Source organism: Macaca mulatta, chromosome 7 (assembly GCF_049350105.2).
Source record: "Macaca mulatta isolate MMU2019108-1 chromosome 7, T2T-MMU8v2.0, whole genome shotgun sequence".
Taxonomy (NCBI): Eukaryota; Metazoa; Chordata; class Mammalia; order Primates; family Cercopithecidae; genus Macaca; species Macaca mulatta.
In genome coordinates, this window is record NC_133412.1 from 168,423,823 (window position 1) to 168,440,903 (window position 17,081).

Consider the following 17,081-nt stretch of genomic DNA (forward strand, 5'->3'; position numbering starts at 1 on the left):
TATCCTCCAAAAAAATGGCACCTACTAGACTTGCCACCTCACTTTTTGTCACTTGCTTCAGAGAACCCTATACCACCTTTCTTCTTCACAGTTGATTTCCTCTAAGCCACCCTCCTGTTTTCTTCAATAAAACCAGATGGAAACAAGACAGTCTAACATGTATTTAAAGCACATCGTTATACTGAGACAATCTAAAAAAAAGAGCAGTCACATGAATATATTAGGACCCTACCAGCTTAGGTTCACATTTTATATTTTTTATTTTTATATATAATCCAAGCATATAAAAATTAGTATTTTAAACTCTTAACTGAATATCTAATTTCTAAGCAGCATGTAACTTTCTTTCTATTAATACAACTGACATAGCAAAATCGTAAGTACAAAAGTTAACTATCCATAATTAAGCACCTTTTGACATACTTGGTGAAGCTAAAACATCAAGAGCAAAAATAAATGTAACAACTTAGATTATGTTCTAATGTACCTATGTTCCAACGTTTATGTTCCAAAAGCAATCCATTCAAACGAAATACAGAACCAGAACATTTAAGAGAAACACCAAAAAGACATAGGACAAAACAATTTCTGCCAGAAGAGATTAAATGAGTACATTATCTGTCAAACTTTCTTCAATAATTTAACTTAAGAAACACAAAGAAAATCTGTTTAAACATAAAATCCCATCCAATTTCCCCTGCACAACTTGATGAAATAATTTTTTATTACCAGAGTTGACCAAGAACACCGTCCTTTTTCCATTTCTGTTGAAGTCTCCCCTGATCTGATAGGACAGCTCTTTAGTGAGTAGTACTGCAATAAATGTCTTCCCTGAGCCAGTGTTTAAACAGACGATGGTATTATGATCCAGAGCTGCTTCGAGCAGTTCAACCTAGAAACATGGTGAAAAAAAAGTTATGCACTTCTTACCTAAGTACAAAATTTATAAAATTGGATTTTATTTTAAATCAGGAAATTTCACTATTCTCTAAAATCTTCCTCCAATAAATTTACGAAAAAAACCCCACAGTCTACGTCTTTATACAAGAATAACTCAAGAGGAATAAAATGCCTGCTGCTATATATGCTGTATTGTGTAAATATGTGTTGAAATGGCATTTACCCTTTCTTTAAGCATTATTTTTGTATACACAGAATAATTCTCTAGAATAACATGAATAACTAAACTTAGAGTAATCGTGGTTCTGCCAGTTCATGGCTGGACATTTGCAAACTAATCTAGGTTTCTACCCAGCTCACTAGGACAGACACATCCAAGTGAATATTAAAGAACAGTGAGGTTTTCAGAGGGGGGAAAAAGAAACTTCACAAATACAACTATCAAATCCAATTACCCAGCAGATGTTAGAAAAGAAAAGGACTATTAAGAATAAAAGTATTTTGAATGAGAAAATTAATCAGAAGTGGGAGGCTTGAAAGGGTAAATGAGTTTTATATAAGTTGTGTCAACTATATGCTAATTTATTCCATTTTAGTGAAGAATGCTCCAGTATTAGTGTTCGCATTAGTACCTGATATTTTCTTGGCGTATAAATGTTATCATGAATTGCTTCTTGTTGCCATGGCAGTCCAAAGAAAGGACCCATTGGTGAGGAAGCAGGGGTCATGAGCTGCAGGCCTGCCATGCTGAGGGGTTGCAAAGCAGGGCTTTTCATTCATCCAGTGTTTCTTTCATTGCATTTTTGTTCTAGCACAGCTTACTACAAAAGGGAAAAAGAATACCATTACACAACCATGCAGGGTTAAAAACAAAAGAAAGCACAGAAACAAGGGAAACATCAGAATATCATTCCTACGAGTCATTCAAATTCTTCCTATAATTGTTTTAACTTTTTCTTGATCTAAGAGGATCATTTTAGGAGTCAAGCATTCTGTACCTTACCCAGTGATTCTACATCTAGAAACTTGTCTTAAAGAATGAATCAGGCAACTGCACAAAGAGATGGACATGAATATTTGTTGTTGCATTATTACTTAAAAATAAGAAATAACTTTAAAATCTACTAGTAAAAAATAAGCTACATAAATTATGGTATGACTCTATAATTGAATACTTTGAATCCATTAAAATTATAACACATATCTATATTTCCTGACATAGAACAATGTCCATTATAAACCTTTAAAATATGTAAAGTATGATGCCTTGTTAAATACATGTACATATATAAAATATGTAAATATATGAATATATTTTGAACATTTTTGTATATTCTATGACGTTATTGATAAAATGATAATGTATGGAAGGCACTTAGCACGTGCCTGCACGAGGAAAGATTTAGACACCTGCTAAATTGTCACTTTATCAATAGCCCATGAACACAGAAGGCCTTTTTCTCAATTGACAACCTATTATAAATGAACAACTGACCAACTATTTAAATATATATCTTTAAAATTATACATATCCTAGATAAATTAAAACAAATGACACCACTCTGTGAAATAAAAATTTTTTCATGGTATCTAAGCATTTTCTACATTTCATATAGTTTTTCCCACAGATAAATTTGACTATGTAAAATGATAAAAACTGAATCTTTAAAATTCCTAACCTTCAAACAGAGGGTCAGGGATTCAAATATCTGTGTGAAAGCCTACCACTGGCTTTACTGTCAGCAGGACTTCCTCGCCCCACAGAAGGAAATTTCCTCTCTTGCACTGCTTTGGAGTGTTCATTGCTATTACTCTATGAAACTGGAAGAGAGAATTCAGTTCTTTGTTACTTAACAACCAAAACTTTTGAATCTCCGGACGTGTTAAGTAGAACACACAACTTAAGTTGTTGCAACTATTTCAACAAGAAGTCTCAAGTGTGGGGTCTCTTATACAGAAGCACAATACTGAATTCTAATTTGAGAAATTAGTTCTGTTGACAAGAATTCAACATTCAGCGACCATAAAGTATTATCTCAAGTAAGCAGTGCAGGGGCACCCCACTGCAGGAGCTGAGAGCCCAGTAAGACAGCACATCTGTGGGCCTAACAGCACAATCATGCTCATCATCTTTCCAGAAGGGAACAAGCAAAGCACCACAGAGTACTTTATGAGATAATATTAACCCATAATTTCCCTGGATCAAAGAGAACTATGTTCTTCATGAAAAATAATCTGCTAAATCTCTGCTGAATCAAAGCCCCAAGAGCCATTTCTTTCACCCTAGTACCCAAGCCTAGTACCCACTTTCCCAAATTCAGCAAGAACTCAGGACTTGCAGGCTCATCAGTTAAACTTTTTTCTTAATACAACTGCCAAGAACCCTATATGGAAGTCTATTTTACAAAAATGTCTGAGATCAAGAGGCCACTCTGAAGGCCCAAGGCTAAGACCTGCGGGTCCCATCACTGACCTTCCCACCTGGAATCCACTCTCGTGATACCTCTACAATTCTCCTTCATGACTACAGACTGCATACTGTCTAGGACTTTAAACCTGACCCTTCACTTTCACCCAACCCAAATGCTAATCCTAGACTTATTAAAGACACAGTAAAAGGTACCAAGAAACAAGTCTAAGTCCTGATGGTGGATGAAAATATAAAACAAAGGAGAAAAGAGGGCCGTGATGTAAATACCCAACACATCTTCTCCTACTTCCACAAACCAAGTATGTCCAGGAACCGGCAGCACTCCCTCCTCCCTACAACTGTCACCATTTCTTCTCATATAGATAACATTAGTAATAACAATAAATAACTGTAGAAAAATAGTCTAAAAATAAATTAGGAATGTTTTATGTTTTAAAGCTGGGGAGGGTATTCTTCAAAAACATCAATGCCATAAAATACAAAGAAAAACTACGAAAATGTTCCAGATTAACAAGACTATATGGATACACATGGACATAAAGATGGAAATAACAGACAGCGGGAACTCCAAAGGGAGGAAGGTGATAAAGGGGCACACGGCTGAAAAACTATCCATTGGGTACAATGTTCACTATTTGGGTAACGTGTACACTAGAAGTCCAATTCCTACCAGTATGCAATATACCCGTGTAATAAAAAAACACACACATACCCTCTGAATCTAAAAGACAGAGAGACTATAAAGAAACATGACAACTACATGTAATACCTGAACTTAGACTGGATCCTATCTGAAGGAGAAAAACGCCAGAAATGGAAAACGGAAAATATTGGAGGTATACTGTTGTGATGTTTTGACACACATATATGCAGTAAACTATAGTCAAGCTAACTAACATATCCATCTCTTCACATAGCTACAATTTTTTGGTGTAGTGAGAATTATTCAGATCTATTCTCTCAGCAAATTCAAGTATTCCATACACTGTTATCCACTATGGATCCCATGCTGTATGCTGGATCTCTAGAACTTACTCATTCCATGTAACTGAAACTCTGTACCCTTTCACCAACATCTACCCATTTTCCCCATATTCTACCTCTTCTCTTTTACTCTGTTTGTAAGAATTCTACTTTTGTCAATTCCCATGTGACATCATGCAGTATCTGGTTTTCTGTGCCTGGCTTATTATCCTTAGTATTATGTCCTCCAGGTTCATCTGCATTATTGCAGATGGCAGGATTTCCTTCTTTTTAGCGCTGAATAATATTCCTCCATGTGTGTTTGTATATTCCAATTTCTTTACCCATTCATCTGTGGATGGACACTTATATTGTTTCAATATTTTGGCTATTATGAATAATGTTGCAAAGAACATAAATAGTGATCTCATTCATAAAGGACATTATTGAATCCATTTTTAAAATGAGGTAACAGCAATGTTAAAATTCCCTGAAGTTGATATAACTCACTGTGGCTATGTAAGACAATACCCTTATTGTTAGGAAACATACACTGAAGTACTTAGGGGTAAAGACCTATGATACATGTAACTTATTCTCAAATGGTACAGAAAAGAATCTACATGTAGATACACACACACGTGCGCACACACACACACAGAGCTGATAAAGCAAGGGGGTAAAATCGGTACAGTACATATTTTTGTCCTATTCTTCCAATATAAATCTTTTTCATTTTCTGCTCAAATATAAATAAATACTTCATTCCTTTATGTATTCAAAAGCACAAGGACAGGTGATTAGAGGAAATACTCCATTTCCTCTACAGGTAATAGCCATGCTCAACTCTGCTTGGTCTCAATCAAACAGTGGCTCACTGAAGTCTTCAAGGATCCAGTTTCTTTTTTTCTTTTTTTTTTTTCACCAAGACTGAGACTCACTCATCACTCAGGCTGAGTACAGAGGTGCAACGATGGTTCACTGCAGCTTCAACCTCACAAGTAGCGGGGACCACAGGTGTGCATCACCACAACTGGCTAATTTTTTAATTTTTTGTAGAGACAGGGTCTCGCTATGCTGCCTAGTCTCTAGTTTCTTATTTTCTGCCATCTGCCAGTCACCCAAACCTAAGCTGATGGGCACACAACTTACTCTTGGCCAGAGGAATTGGTTCATGCTCATCCAACAGCAAAAAATTTAGAACTTTCATTTGATAGTTGAAGAGAAGCAGTTGTCTTTCTTTCCCTCTAAAGATGACTCATGAAATTATTAGCCCCATTTGCTGCTGCAATTACACTACGCAGACCCATGAAAACACCCAGCCTTAGGATGAAACCAGTACTGCAGACGGCAAAAATAAAGAACCTGGGTCACTGATGACATCAATAAACTGCTGGATCAACCAATCTCAAAGCCCAGCCTAACAAGGGACTTTCCAATTAACTGAGCCAACAAATTCCTTAACTGTCCAAGCTAGCTTGAGTTGAATATTCTGGGATAAAAGCAAACCAAATGACACTCTCTAAATCACTATTATCACTTCCTATAAAAGGTATAGGTAGAAAAGAGAAGAGGAAAGCAAAGAACAGATATGAACAGAAAGAAAAAAAGGAAAGAAGGGAAAGAAGAAGGAAGGAAGGAAAAAGGGAAAGGAAGGGAAAGGAGAAAAGGAAAGAAAAGGGAAAGAGGAAGGGGAAGGGGAAAGGAAAGTGGAAGAAGGTGAAGGGAAAGGGGAAAGAAAAAGGAAAATGGGAAGGGGAAGGGAAAGGGAAAAGAAAAAGAAAAAGGGGAAGGAAATGGGGAAGGGGAAGGAAAAAGCGGAAGCAGAAAGGTAAAGAAAAAGGGGAAGAGAATGGGGATGGGGAAGGAAAGGGGGAAGGAAAGGGGAAAGGGAAAGAAGAAGCAGAAGGGAATGTGGATGGGGAAGGAAAAGGGGAAGGAAAGGGGAAAGGGAAAGAAAAAGGGGAAGGGAATGGAGAAGGGGAAGGAAAAGGGGAAAGGAAAGGGAAGGAAAAGGGAAAGGGAAAAAGTCAGGGACCAAAGCAGAAAGCCATCAGGCCACAAATATTGAGATAATGAACAAGTACTGCAGCCAGATCCCAAGCAAGGTCAAAAGCTTTGTTTGTAAGGTAAAAGTCAAGGGTCTTTAGACACCAAGAAACCAGGGATGAGCTCTACCAAAAAGCTTCTAAGACTTTGAAAATTTTCACCTTACTTGTCCTTAGGAGTATTTTTTTCACTTTCTGCTATCAGTAAATTATTTTTGAAACTGCAAAGCTGCTTGTTTCAGAAACAAATTGAGGAAAAATCTGAACAGTTCTCCCTCTGCACAAGACAGCGAGGGAGGTAGAGAGCGCTTCCCTGGCCTGCCTGTTTCCTCCTTCGCTTTCATAAAACCACAAAGGAGAAAACAGGCAGGGCAGGGAAGCTGGCCCAAGACCAACAAATTCTATCTGGAAAATAAGCCCTGGACCTCCAAGGTTCCTCATGCCTGGTTTCACCTCAAGACACCAACTTCACTCAAGTATGTCAATCCTATTTCTACAAACCAGCAGGTAAACAGCTTGGCAAAGGAGAAGCTGCAAATTCACTCAGTGTCCAGGCTCTGTTCCTGGCATTTCAAAAGACAGAGATTTTTTTTTTTCTTAGCAAACACAACATTTCTCATAAATGCCCCACCCCACCCCACAACTTTCACAGGGTTTAGAAAAAATGATAGGTAGCTGGTTTCTAAGAATCAATCTGAGAATAAAAGTGAAAAAAAATCAGAGAAATGAAAGGTATACATTTATCATTATTTAGACTCTAAGTAAAGAGAAAATAGATACCTTACATGGTAAAAATAAATATCAAACAATAAAGAAATACAGAAATAACATCTGCAACCAAAAATATCTGAAAAGAGTAAGGTTTCTATCAGTTTTCACAAAAAACCATGTGTAAGAAAATAATACAAACTATTGGAAGGGAATTCATTAAAAAGTTGATATTTAAAAACGAAATTAAGCAAAGCACTACTCTCTGTGATATCTAGTCTCAAATGCACTCTGAAAAGTGCCGTCCCCTACTCATGACTGCCTGACCTCTGCCACCTGTAACCTTACGTTCAGATTGTTGACCGGGCTTAGAATGCTATCCTACTGCTGCCTCACCACCATTCACCAGCAACTTCCACAACAGAAGAGTAATCCCTGTTGGCTGAAAGCCTACAGCATATTATGCATCCTCCCTGACTGACCAACTGTAAGTGTTTAATCCTGTATTTCAATCCTATGTGCTCAATCCAAGTGATCCTAGCAGTTATATTACAGAGGCTTGGGGTATAGTCTTAATCCATAAAATGTACTTCTGTAATTTTATATGAATTCTTATTTAGATAATTTCTCTTAACTCTTTTCTCACTAAAATATAACCAATTAGACTAGAATTTCCTTGGATACAGGAGTTGCATATCTTACCCTTACCTGTATTACCCACTGTACAGAACCACATCCAGGACATGGTAAACAAAACTGCAGGTTGTTAGAATGAAAACAATGTCCACCTGAGTGACACTAAAACCTCAAACAGCTTCTATTTGCCTTTCATAATTTCTATCACAGATTTTTACATCTATTCACAGACACACATACACAACATACACATTATTCTTTTACTGGAGCACAGCTCCATAAGAACAAGACGTGAGTCTTATTCTTTGCACCTCTTAAATTTCCTGCTACAATATTTTGTATATACATTTAAGTAAATATTTGACAAACTGAATTAGAGACTCATGAATGTCCACAAAACAATATACAGAACAGAATCAAGATATATTTCTATTCGGTTTGGAAACACGCATCTATCCCACTCCGACCAGCCCTGAGAGATGAGTGCAGGAGAGAGGATGTACAAGGACATAAAGAACAACAATTTAACCCTTCCAATTACATTTTCCATAAGGTTACAATGTTTAAATTAATTTTCATTCATTTAGTGGACAATAACTGGCCCCAGTAACGCCCTTTCTATTTAGGGAAAACAAATCCAAGACTAAAAAATCCAATAGGTAATCTGTAATATAAAAACAGGAAAACCTATCATGTTGCCAATTTTTACTTTCTTGGCAAGTTTAAACAGATTTTTTAAACTTGGCCTTAATGAAAAGATCTGAATCCCTGCTGGCAGGTAAAGGTTCTAGTTTCACAGATAAACTGGCTACCATTAACTGCTTTCGCAGAGCCAAAATAACTCCACATGACTGTTTTTCAACTACAAATTTTAAATTTCTGGTCAAATAACTTACCCTCATGAAACTAATGAGGTTGTTTCACAGTTTCCACATATTATGCACTTAGAAATACAGTCATGCACCCAATAACAATGTTTTAGAGACTGACCCCGTATAAGACTGTGGTCCCACAAGATTATGATACTGTATTTTTACTGTACCTTTTCTATGCTTAGGTATGTTTAGATATACAAATACCACTGTGTTACAAGTGCCTACAGTACTCAATATAGTAACACGTTGTATAGGTTAGCAGCCTAGGAAAAACAGGTCATACCATATAGCCTAGGTGTATAATGGCTATACTGTAGGTTTATGTTAATTAAGTACACTCTATGATGTTCACACAATGACAAAATCACCTAACAATGCATTTCTCAGAAGATATCCAGTCATTAAGCAATACATGACTGTAACTTAGCAAAAGACAAGAAAGACAAGAATAAACTCTCTCCCTCTTTCCACATGATGAATCACAGATTTACCGTTTTAATGTTTGAGATCTCTGTGTTGCTGTTGTCTGAACTGCATTTTGACATTGTGATAGCAGTTTATTGGAAAATCACAGCATGCCCAAGCTTCTGCTCTAAAAATAAATGCAAAAATAGCCAAGTTTAAGATTTCTGTAAACTGAACAGAAACACATCTACAAGATAGCCCTATTGATATGAAGAGTTGAATAAAAGGCCATTATTTTGAATTAAATTTTAAACAAAAGGCATTTAGATTATTTTAGGATACCAAGGCTTACCCTAAAACAAAGAACAAGAGAATAAGCTACAATAGCATGCCTAATTCCCAGAGATCTGGGAGAAATACAAAGCTAGAGCAAAGTTCAAAAAAAAGATTTCATAAATAAAGTCTAAAGATAGTACTTTATAGAAAAATGAAAAAAACTAGCTGCTATTTCCTAAATTCACATATACAAAAGAAATAAAGAAGGTCACCAGAAGAGGACTTGGCTGAGAAATTCAAATAACCCAGTAGTAACTCTTTAACACAGGTATGAAATTCATCAGCAATTCCAATTTCCCAAAACAAGATTAAAAATATAAACTCGAAGAGCAGTTACATCTACACTATACATTTTTACAGAATTCATTTATGAATGAAAAAATTCAAGAACACTGTTAAGAATGCTAATGTTGGGGAGAAATTTAAATTTGGGGTGGCTCTCTAAAAGACATAAATCGAAAACTAGAAAGCATAAAATGTAGATATAAAAAGTTTAATTTGATCAACAAATACTGATTTTGTTAGATTTGACACCAGACTTGGTTTGCTCTCAGGTCTGAGCCTTCTGCAATGCCTCCACTACCATAAGCTCAGGAAAAACAAATCGGCAGTGGCCTCTTTTTACTACTTCCAGTCCTCTAAAAGACATTCTCATGGAGGTTAAATTTCTCATTTCATACACAAATTTGTTTTGCTAAGAAGTCAACAAAGCCCACTGGGGCAACCTTATCACTACTTTAGCATATACATATTTACCTCAAAATGCTGATTCTAAGTTCTTTCAGAGTTTCCAAGTCTGTATTAATTCATACCCTAGGTAACCTAAAAACAATCAGAGAGAAATTTTAGAAGAGACAACTCATTTTTTAAAACCAACTTTAAGAAATGTTCTACTTTTTAAGATCCCTCATAAAATTCTTTATCTATTGGGCAATAAGACAATGCATGTCTAAAAGAACTGCCCTTTAAAATTGGGATATTATGTTCTAATACAGACAGGAAAAAAAACTTGTTAGTACAATTCAATTAGACAGAAGAGAGAACTCTTGGCATTAAATTACCTTTTCCCTCAGTAATACTTGGCTTTAAAAATACTTAAACACTATGATAAATCAGTATCATGCTGTATATGAGTGTATCTTCCTACCTCCCAATATGTCAGTGCTTGTGTTTTCATTTTTCTTCTTCTATTTTGTAGAGCTAGGTATCCCATGTTTCCCAGGTTGGTCTCAAACTCCTGGGCTCAAGTGATCCTCCCACCTCGGCCTCCCAAAGTGCTGTAGTACCGTAAGATTACCCAAATACCACTGTGTTACAACTGCCTACAGTACTCAATACAGTAACATGCTGTACTGAACACTGCAGATTACAGGTGTGAGCCACTGCAACCAGCCAAGGTTCTATTTTCTAAGGCTACCTCAGACTTCATTTAATTTTTAATTTCATTCTATACCGCCACCTAGCAGGATGCAAACACCATGCACACCAACATGTCCTCCTGTGTCACCCTCTGGAGATGATTTCCAATTCAGACTCACCTCATTCCTAGAAATGCCATAATCAAATTACTAAGTTGATAATCCTTTAAAATTCAATGTAACTCAACTATTACAAAATTATTGCTAAGTTATTCAAGTTATTTCCATTGACAATTCCATACATACATTAGAAAGGTAGAATGTCAAGTACAATAACAACTTATTTTATACTGCTAATTCAAAGGAAAGGGAGGAGGTCCCTTTCCCCTTTTCTCTTCCAGAATTTATTTCTCCCTCCCTTTCAATGTATATACATTTAAGTCTCCAGTCTTTTAACTTGGCTGTTTCCTAAGGACCTGAAAGCCATCTCTGAAATGTAATCACCAAGGGAAATAACACTCAATCTCCTGGTTTCCTAGGAGGAGATGGGCCTAATTTGTCACCTGACTCCAAAGTGTAAAACCTACCTCTAGTCATAAAAATGTGAAAAAAATTAGCAATTTTATCTTGAAAATATGGATGTAATGGATTGCAACCATTTAGTTATATAAAACAGCAAGATTTCTTTCTGTCTTTGCCATCCCTTTAGTGACTGCCTGTGATGTGCACAGTAGTCTGATTTAATGTTCATTCGATAATAACATTATTTTCTTTCTTTTCTACCTTTGTGGAGCAATTTTCTGGGTTGGGAGATTTCGGTTTTAATTGTATTTCCCTAACATTAGCATTTTAATTTTTTTATTTTTTATTTTATTTTTATTTATTTATTTACTCATTTTTTTTGAGATAGAGTCTCACTCTGTCGCCCAGGCTGGAGTGCAGTGGTGCAATCTCTGCTCACTGCAAGCTCCACCTCCCGGGTTCACACCATTCTCCTGCCTCAGCCTCGCAAGTAGCTGGGACTTAAGAGGCGCCCGCCACCTCACCCAGCTAATTTTTTGTATTTTTAGTAGAGACGGGGTTTCACCATGTTAGCCAGGATGGTCTCGATCTCCTGACCTCGCGATCTGCATGCCTCGGCCTCACAAAGTGCTGGGATTACAGGCGTCAGTCACCATGCCTGGCCAGCTTTTTTATTTTTTAAATATAGCCTAGTTCTCAAATAGTATTCATACCAAATAATAAAATTCCCTTTCTTAGAACTTAAATACTGGAGAAGCCCTAAAATATGTTGCCCAACTACCTGGAGGAGTTTTTAAAAATGAAAATGAAAGTGGGCAAACAGCCACACTGAAAATGAATTCACACATAGAATCCAAGTTGTCTGAAAACTCCTACCTGCTTCCCTTTTCTAAGTTGCAGAAGAGAAAAAGTCTCAGATGTTTTTAGCTAACTTAATGAGCAAATTGATGCTCTTGCCTCTTAATACTAATATACACATTTATATTTGTATATATACTTACGTATACATATAAACATGTATTCAATGTACATATTTGTCGCAAAACACTGATTCTGAGTTTTCAGTGACATCTATACACTATCACTCCGTTCTCATGTATACCCACCTATGCAGGAGGCACTGAGTAAGGCAACTGGGGATACAGGAAGCAGCCTCTTTTTTTTTTTCCTTTGTACGTATCTTTCTTTTAAAAATTATCTTAATGCCAGCAAGCAGTTCAGTGTCAGAATACCAAGGTTTAAATCCAGACTCCACTACCTTGCTAACATTGTTTCCTTGCCTGTAAAACAGAAACACCTGACTATTACGAGGATTACACAATATCTTAAACTAGGTAGAGAGAAAATAAAATGCTTGGAACATACAAAATCCATAGTACCTCTACCTAGAATCCATTTTTTAAAGCATAATTATTAAACTCTCAAAATTTTATGAAACTCTTAAAAGAAAACCTAAAGTGTTTCATTAACCCTAAGATTTGGCATAGAAAATGCATTCTCATATAATGCATAGAAGATTTTATACAGAATTTATAGCCAGATTAACCTGAAAAACCACAAACTCCTGAATAGGGGGGATCAGGAGATGCTACCCCCAACTATGCCACTTTGGTATATTGATTATTTTGAGCTGAAGGCAATTAAGAACCAACAGATTCAGGAAAAGTTCTACACCTTCCCTCTTTCTACTTAAAAGTAAGGCATAAACTCCCCCTTCTTCTACACCAGGAAGAAAACAAGAACAATCCTCACCACAGCACAGAGAGATGGCACCAAGATGAATGTGCATAAACAAACCTTAATAAATAACCCTTTTCGACCACTGGTTTCCTCTGTACACCGTCTAATCACCTTCCCACAGTTTACCAACCCTAGAAATCTAAACTTCCCCTCCTTTGTCCTTTCACCATTTATCACTCTTTGTTAAGACGGTACATGAGCCTCTAAATCTAAGTGTTTCTTTGGGATTTTACTTCTTTTCTTTGAGCCCCTGTGCACACAAAAATCTTAACATCAATACAAGCTATAGACCTCTTCTCCTGTTAATGTCTTTTGTTAGTTTAATTCACAGATCCCAGCAATAGAGCCTAAGTGGGTGGAGGAAAAGTTTTCCTCCCCTACATTCCAAACAAGCTAGCCATTATGAATTTATATTAAGATGAAAATCAACACAATTAAATCACAAAATATGGTATATAACGTAAAGTAAATTTAAACATTTTGTATTCACTAGTTCTCTTGAAAAACAAAAAAGATACTGTGTGCTATTTACTGGGCGGACAGACATCACTGAAAACATTATTTCACTGAATTGTTTCTCCGGCAATAAAATGTTCCACAGAGAAACAAGAAATAGTAACAATCATGGATGTTTTGAAAATATAAAAAAGAAATCAAAAGAAAATATCCAACATATCCGCAGTATATAAAACAAGTATTTCACGGCTTTATCAACTACTATTTAGTGAATATAGACTATGAAAAGATTAAGGTCAAACCAAGGATTAAGAGAATAAAGAGAAAAAAATGAATAATAATTTCAAGAATTTAAACACTGGTATCTTTACATATTTAAATACAAAACACAGAGAATTATTTATATTTTTACTTTTAATTATCATTTGTCTTTTTAAAAAGTAATTTTTTAGTTTACCCTAACACTATGAGTATGAACTTTACATTTGTCATTCTTAAAATTCGCTGCACATTAACCTAGTCATTACCACATACAAAAAAAAACTTCATATAGAAATGCTCCCTTCATCATTACCATTTATAAGAGCTAAGAAACACTCCCCACCACCAATCTATGTATCTAACAATGAATGAGGGAATGGTGTGGTAAACCCTGGTTCATCTGACATGGTGAAATTCAATTCAGCCATTTAAAATGGTACGTTTATAATGAACAAAAATGCTTACGGTGAGAGCAGCAGCAGGCAGACAAATGCCTAGGCAGACAGCGGTGGGTCCCCGGTGAACTCCCACCTTCAAATCAAAGACAGTTTAAAGCCTGAAGGTCAAGACACACAATATTTTTTGTTTGTTTTTCAAGAGAACTACAAGTCTCAGATAAATCCAGAGACCGGATTGAGAACCTGTCTTCCCATTTGGCACACTTTCCTCTGACTGATCCTCACCCTTCACCTATCTTACATAGACCTACATTTCCCTAATTGGTTTTTTTACACTGTCATGCCCACCTTCAAGTGGTGCATTTAACTTTTTTTTGCATACTCACAAACCAATCAGCACGCACTCCCCTATTCTGAGACTGTAAAAGCCCAGGACCCAGCCACACTGGGGGAGAAACTACACAACTTCGGGTGGAGAACAACCCCCACATCCCCTTTCTGCTGAGAACTGTTTCATTGCTCAATAAAATTTATGTCTGCCTTCTTCACCCTTCAGTTGTCAGCATATCCTCATTCTTCCTGGATGCAGGACAAGAACTCAGGAACCGCCGAACGTGGGTATGAGCTGTAATACAGGTAGGCTGGGGCATGACTGGCCTAGCCACTAGCTGAGCCAGGGCGCAAGCCAGGTGTGGCCCAGGCAGGCCAAGTGGGAGGGTAGTGTGGCCAAGCAAGGCCTGGACGGGGGTGTCACCAGCCAAAGGTCTCCGGCTGGTAAAGTGACTGAGAAAAATCCTGTGTCAATGGCTTTAAATGAAAAAGCAGAACATTTTTATTTACAGTAAGACTATGATTATGTCTTAGTTAAAAACTGAAGGAAAGGAAAAAGGGAGGGAGTGAGGGAGGATAAGAAAGAAAAGGAAGACAGGAAGGAGAGGCGAGAGAAAGTTAGTTTACCCAAAAATTAATGATGAATTACTTGGATGAGTAATTTATTTTTTCCTTTAAACTTTTCAGCATTTTAAATTTCCTACAATTTGAACATGCAGAATTGGGAATTGGAAAACAAACTTTCAAACTGTGGATGACTTGTGTGATGATAAGCTAGAGATATACAATTCTGTTTTAGGTAATGAAAACATCCTCCCAGCCGTGTGCAGTGGTTCACACCCAGAAACCCAGCACTTTGGGAGGCCAAGGTGGGCAAATAACTTGAGCCCAGGAATTCTGAGACCAGCCTGGGAAACATAGCAAAACCCCATCTCTACTAAAAATATAAAAATTAGCCAGGTGTGGTGGTGTCTGCCTGTAGTCTCAACTACTCAGGAGGCTGAGGTAGGGGAATCGCCTGAGCCGGGGAGGCTGCAGTGAGCCATGATCACACCACTGCACTCCACAGTAAGACCCTGTCTCAAGAATGAATGAATGAATGAATGAATGAATGGATGAAGTAAAAACCTCCCCCGTTAAGGCACAAAATGTGGTAACATTTACCTGTGTATCTCAGTGGGAAAAAACACACACCAACTGTTTTTCCTCTGTTCTCACACAACACATAAAATTTCTGTGACCATATGTGTGGGGTTTCTCCCCAACAACAAGCAAGCAATCAATTCTGCAGCAGACACCAGCTGGGTGTCTTCTACTGATAATTGAATTCCAACATTATCTACCTGGAGATAGCATCAGATCCCACAGGTTGAGGGCTCCAGTCCTCAAGACTTCCCCCACCATTCCATGTCAATTGCAAATCTCAGATTATTTTTTGCCAGTGCTCCCGACCAATCAATTAACTGGGGTTCCCACAATGCCCTCCTAGGATTTAACTTGCTAGACCAGCTCACAGTCCTAGGGGAAAATCTTACTTATGTTTACCAGTTTATTATAAAGGCTATTACAGGCTGGGTGCAGTGGCACACGCTTGTAATCCCAGCACTTTAGAAGCCTAAGATGGGAGAATCGCTTGAGGCCAAGAGTTCGAGACCAGCCTGGTCAACACAGCGAGACTCCATCTCAATAAAAATAAATTAATTAATTAGGTAAAGGATATTACAAAGATCCAGATGAAGACATGCACAGGGTGAGGTATGGGGAAGGGGTATAGAGCTTCCAAGCCCTCCCAGAACAAACTGCCCACCAGGAACCTCCATGTGTTCAACTCTCCAGAAGCTCTCCAAACTCTGTCCTTTAGGGTTTTTATGGAGACTCATTACCTGAGCATGATTAACCTTCAACCCCTCTTCTCCACCAGAAGTTGGAGGGTGGGTCTGAGTCCAAACCTCTAATCATGCCTCAGTCTTTCCAGTAACCAGCCCCTGGGATTTTGAAGCTACCAGGAGCTCCCAGCCACAGGTCAAACATTAGCACACAAAAAGACATCACTTTGGAGATTCTGAAGATTTCAGGCCTTGTATGCCTAAGAACAGGGTAGAGGACAGACGAAATACATATTTTACAGTATCGTAGTATCTATAATTTAAACCACAAATTCATTAGCCTTCTTTTCATGCATTACTCTATCTGAACCAAATAAACTTCTGGGTTTCTCTAAATCTGTAACATAAATATATTATGTTTAAATTTCAACATAATCATGCCTAAAATTAGATTTGTCCAAAATTGAAGCTGAACACAGGTCAAATACCATCTTAACAAATTCCACCCATCAAAGAACTCCATATAAGAAGCGTCTCTAGGCTGTAAACCAAAGGTCCGCTTGCTGCTAGGAGTACTTCTCAGAAAGATGACATTTCAACACATCAAAACAGCAGATACACACCCCTCCCCTCCAGTTACCTATAATGACATTTGCCCAACAGTTTTGTTTCAAGAGACATAAATACTTAACATATCAGTAGTTTTCAAGGTGAGTTTTAAGACTGATATTTGATTCCAAGTTTCTGTACTTCACTTTTTTTTTTTTTTTAGAGACAGGGTCTCACTGTGTTGCCCAGGCTGGAGTGCCGTGGCTGTTCACAGGCACCATCATAGCACATTACAGCCTCGAACTCCTGGGCTCAAGTGATCCTGCCATCTCAGCTTCC

General features: G+C 37.3%; 1 protein-coding gene and 1 non-coding gene across 7 annotated transcripts in view; both read right to left on the reverse strand.

Annotated features, from left to right (window-relative positions):
• The window catches only part of DICER1 (dicer 1, ribonuclease III), a 71,390-nt gene that overhangs the window by 45,547 nt on the left and 8,762 nt on the right, over positions 1–17,081 (reverse strand). For 2 of the 6 annotated variants that reach the window (XM_077937950.1, XM_015144429.3), the window contains exons 2-5: positions 10,059–10,124; positions 9,053–9,153; positions 1,533–1,721; positions 730–892 (exon numbers count right to left, since the gene is read on the reverse strand). In XM_077937950.1, coding sequence (XP_077794076.1) covers positions 730–892; positions 1,533–1,676 — 307 coding nt within the window. In that variant the 5' untranslated portion in view covers positions 1,677–1,721; positions 9,053–9,153; positions 10,059–10,124. 6 annotated transcript variants of the gene reach the window in all.
• On the reverse strand, positions 6,636–6,747 carry MIR3173 (microRNA mir-3173). Its single transcript, NR_128296.1, is given in 1 exon segment — positions 6,636–6,747. It is a non-coding gene; the product is annotated as a microRNA mir-3173 (primary transcript).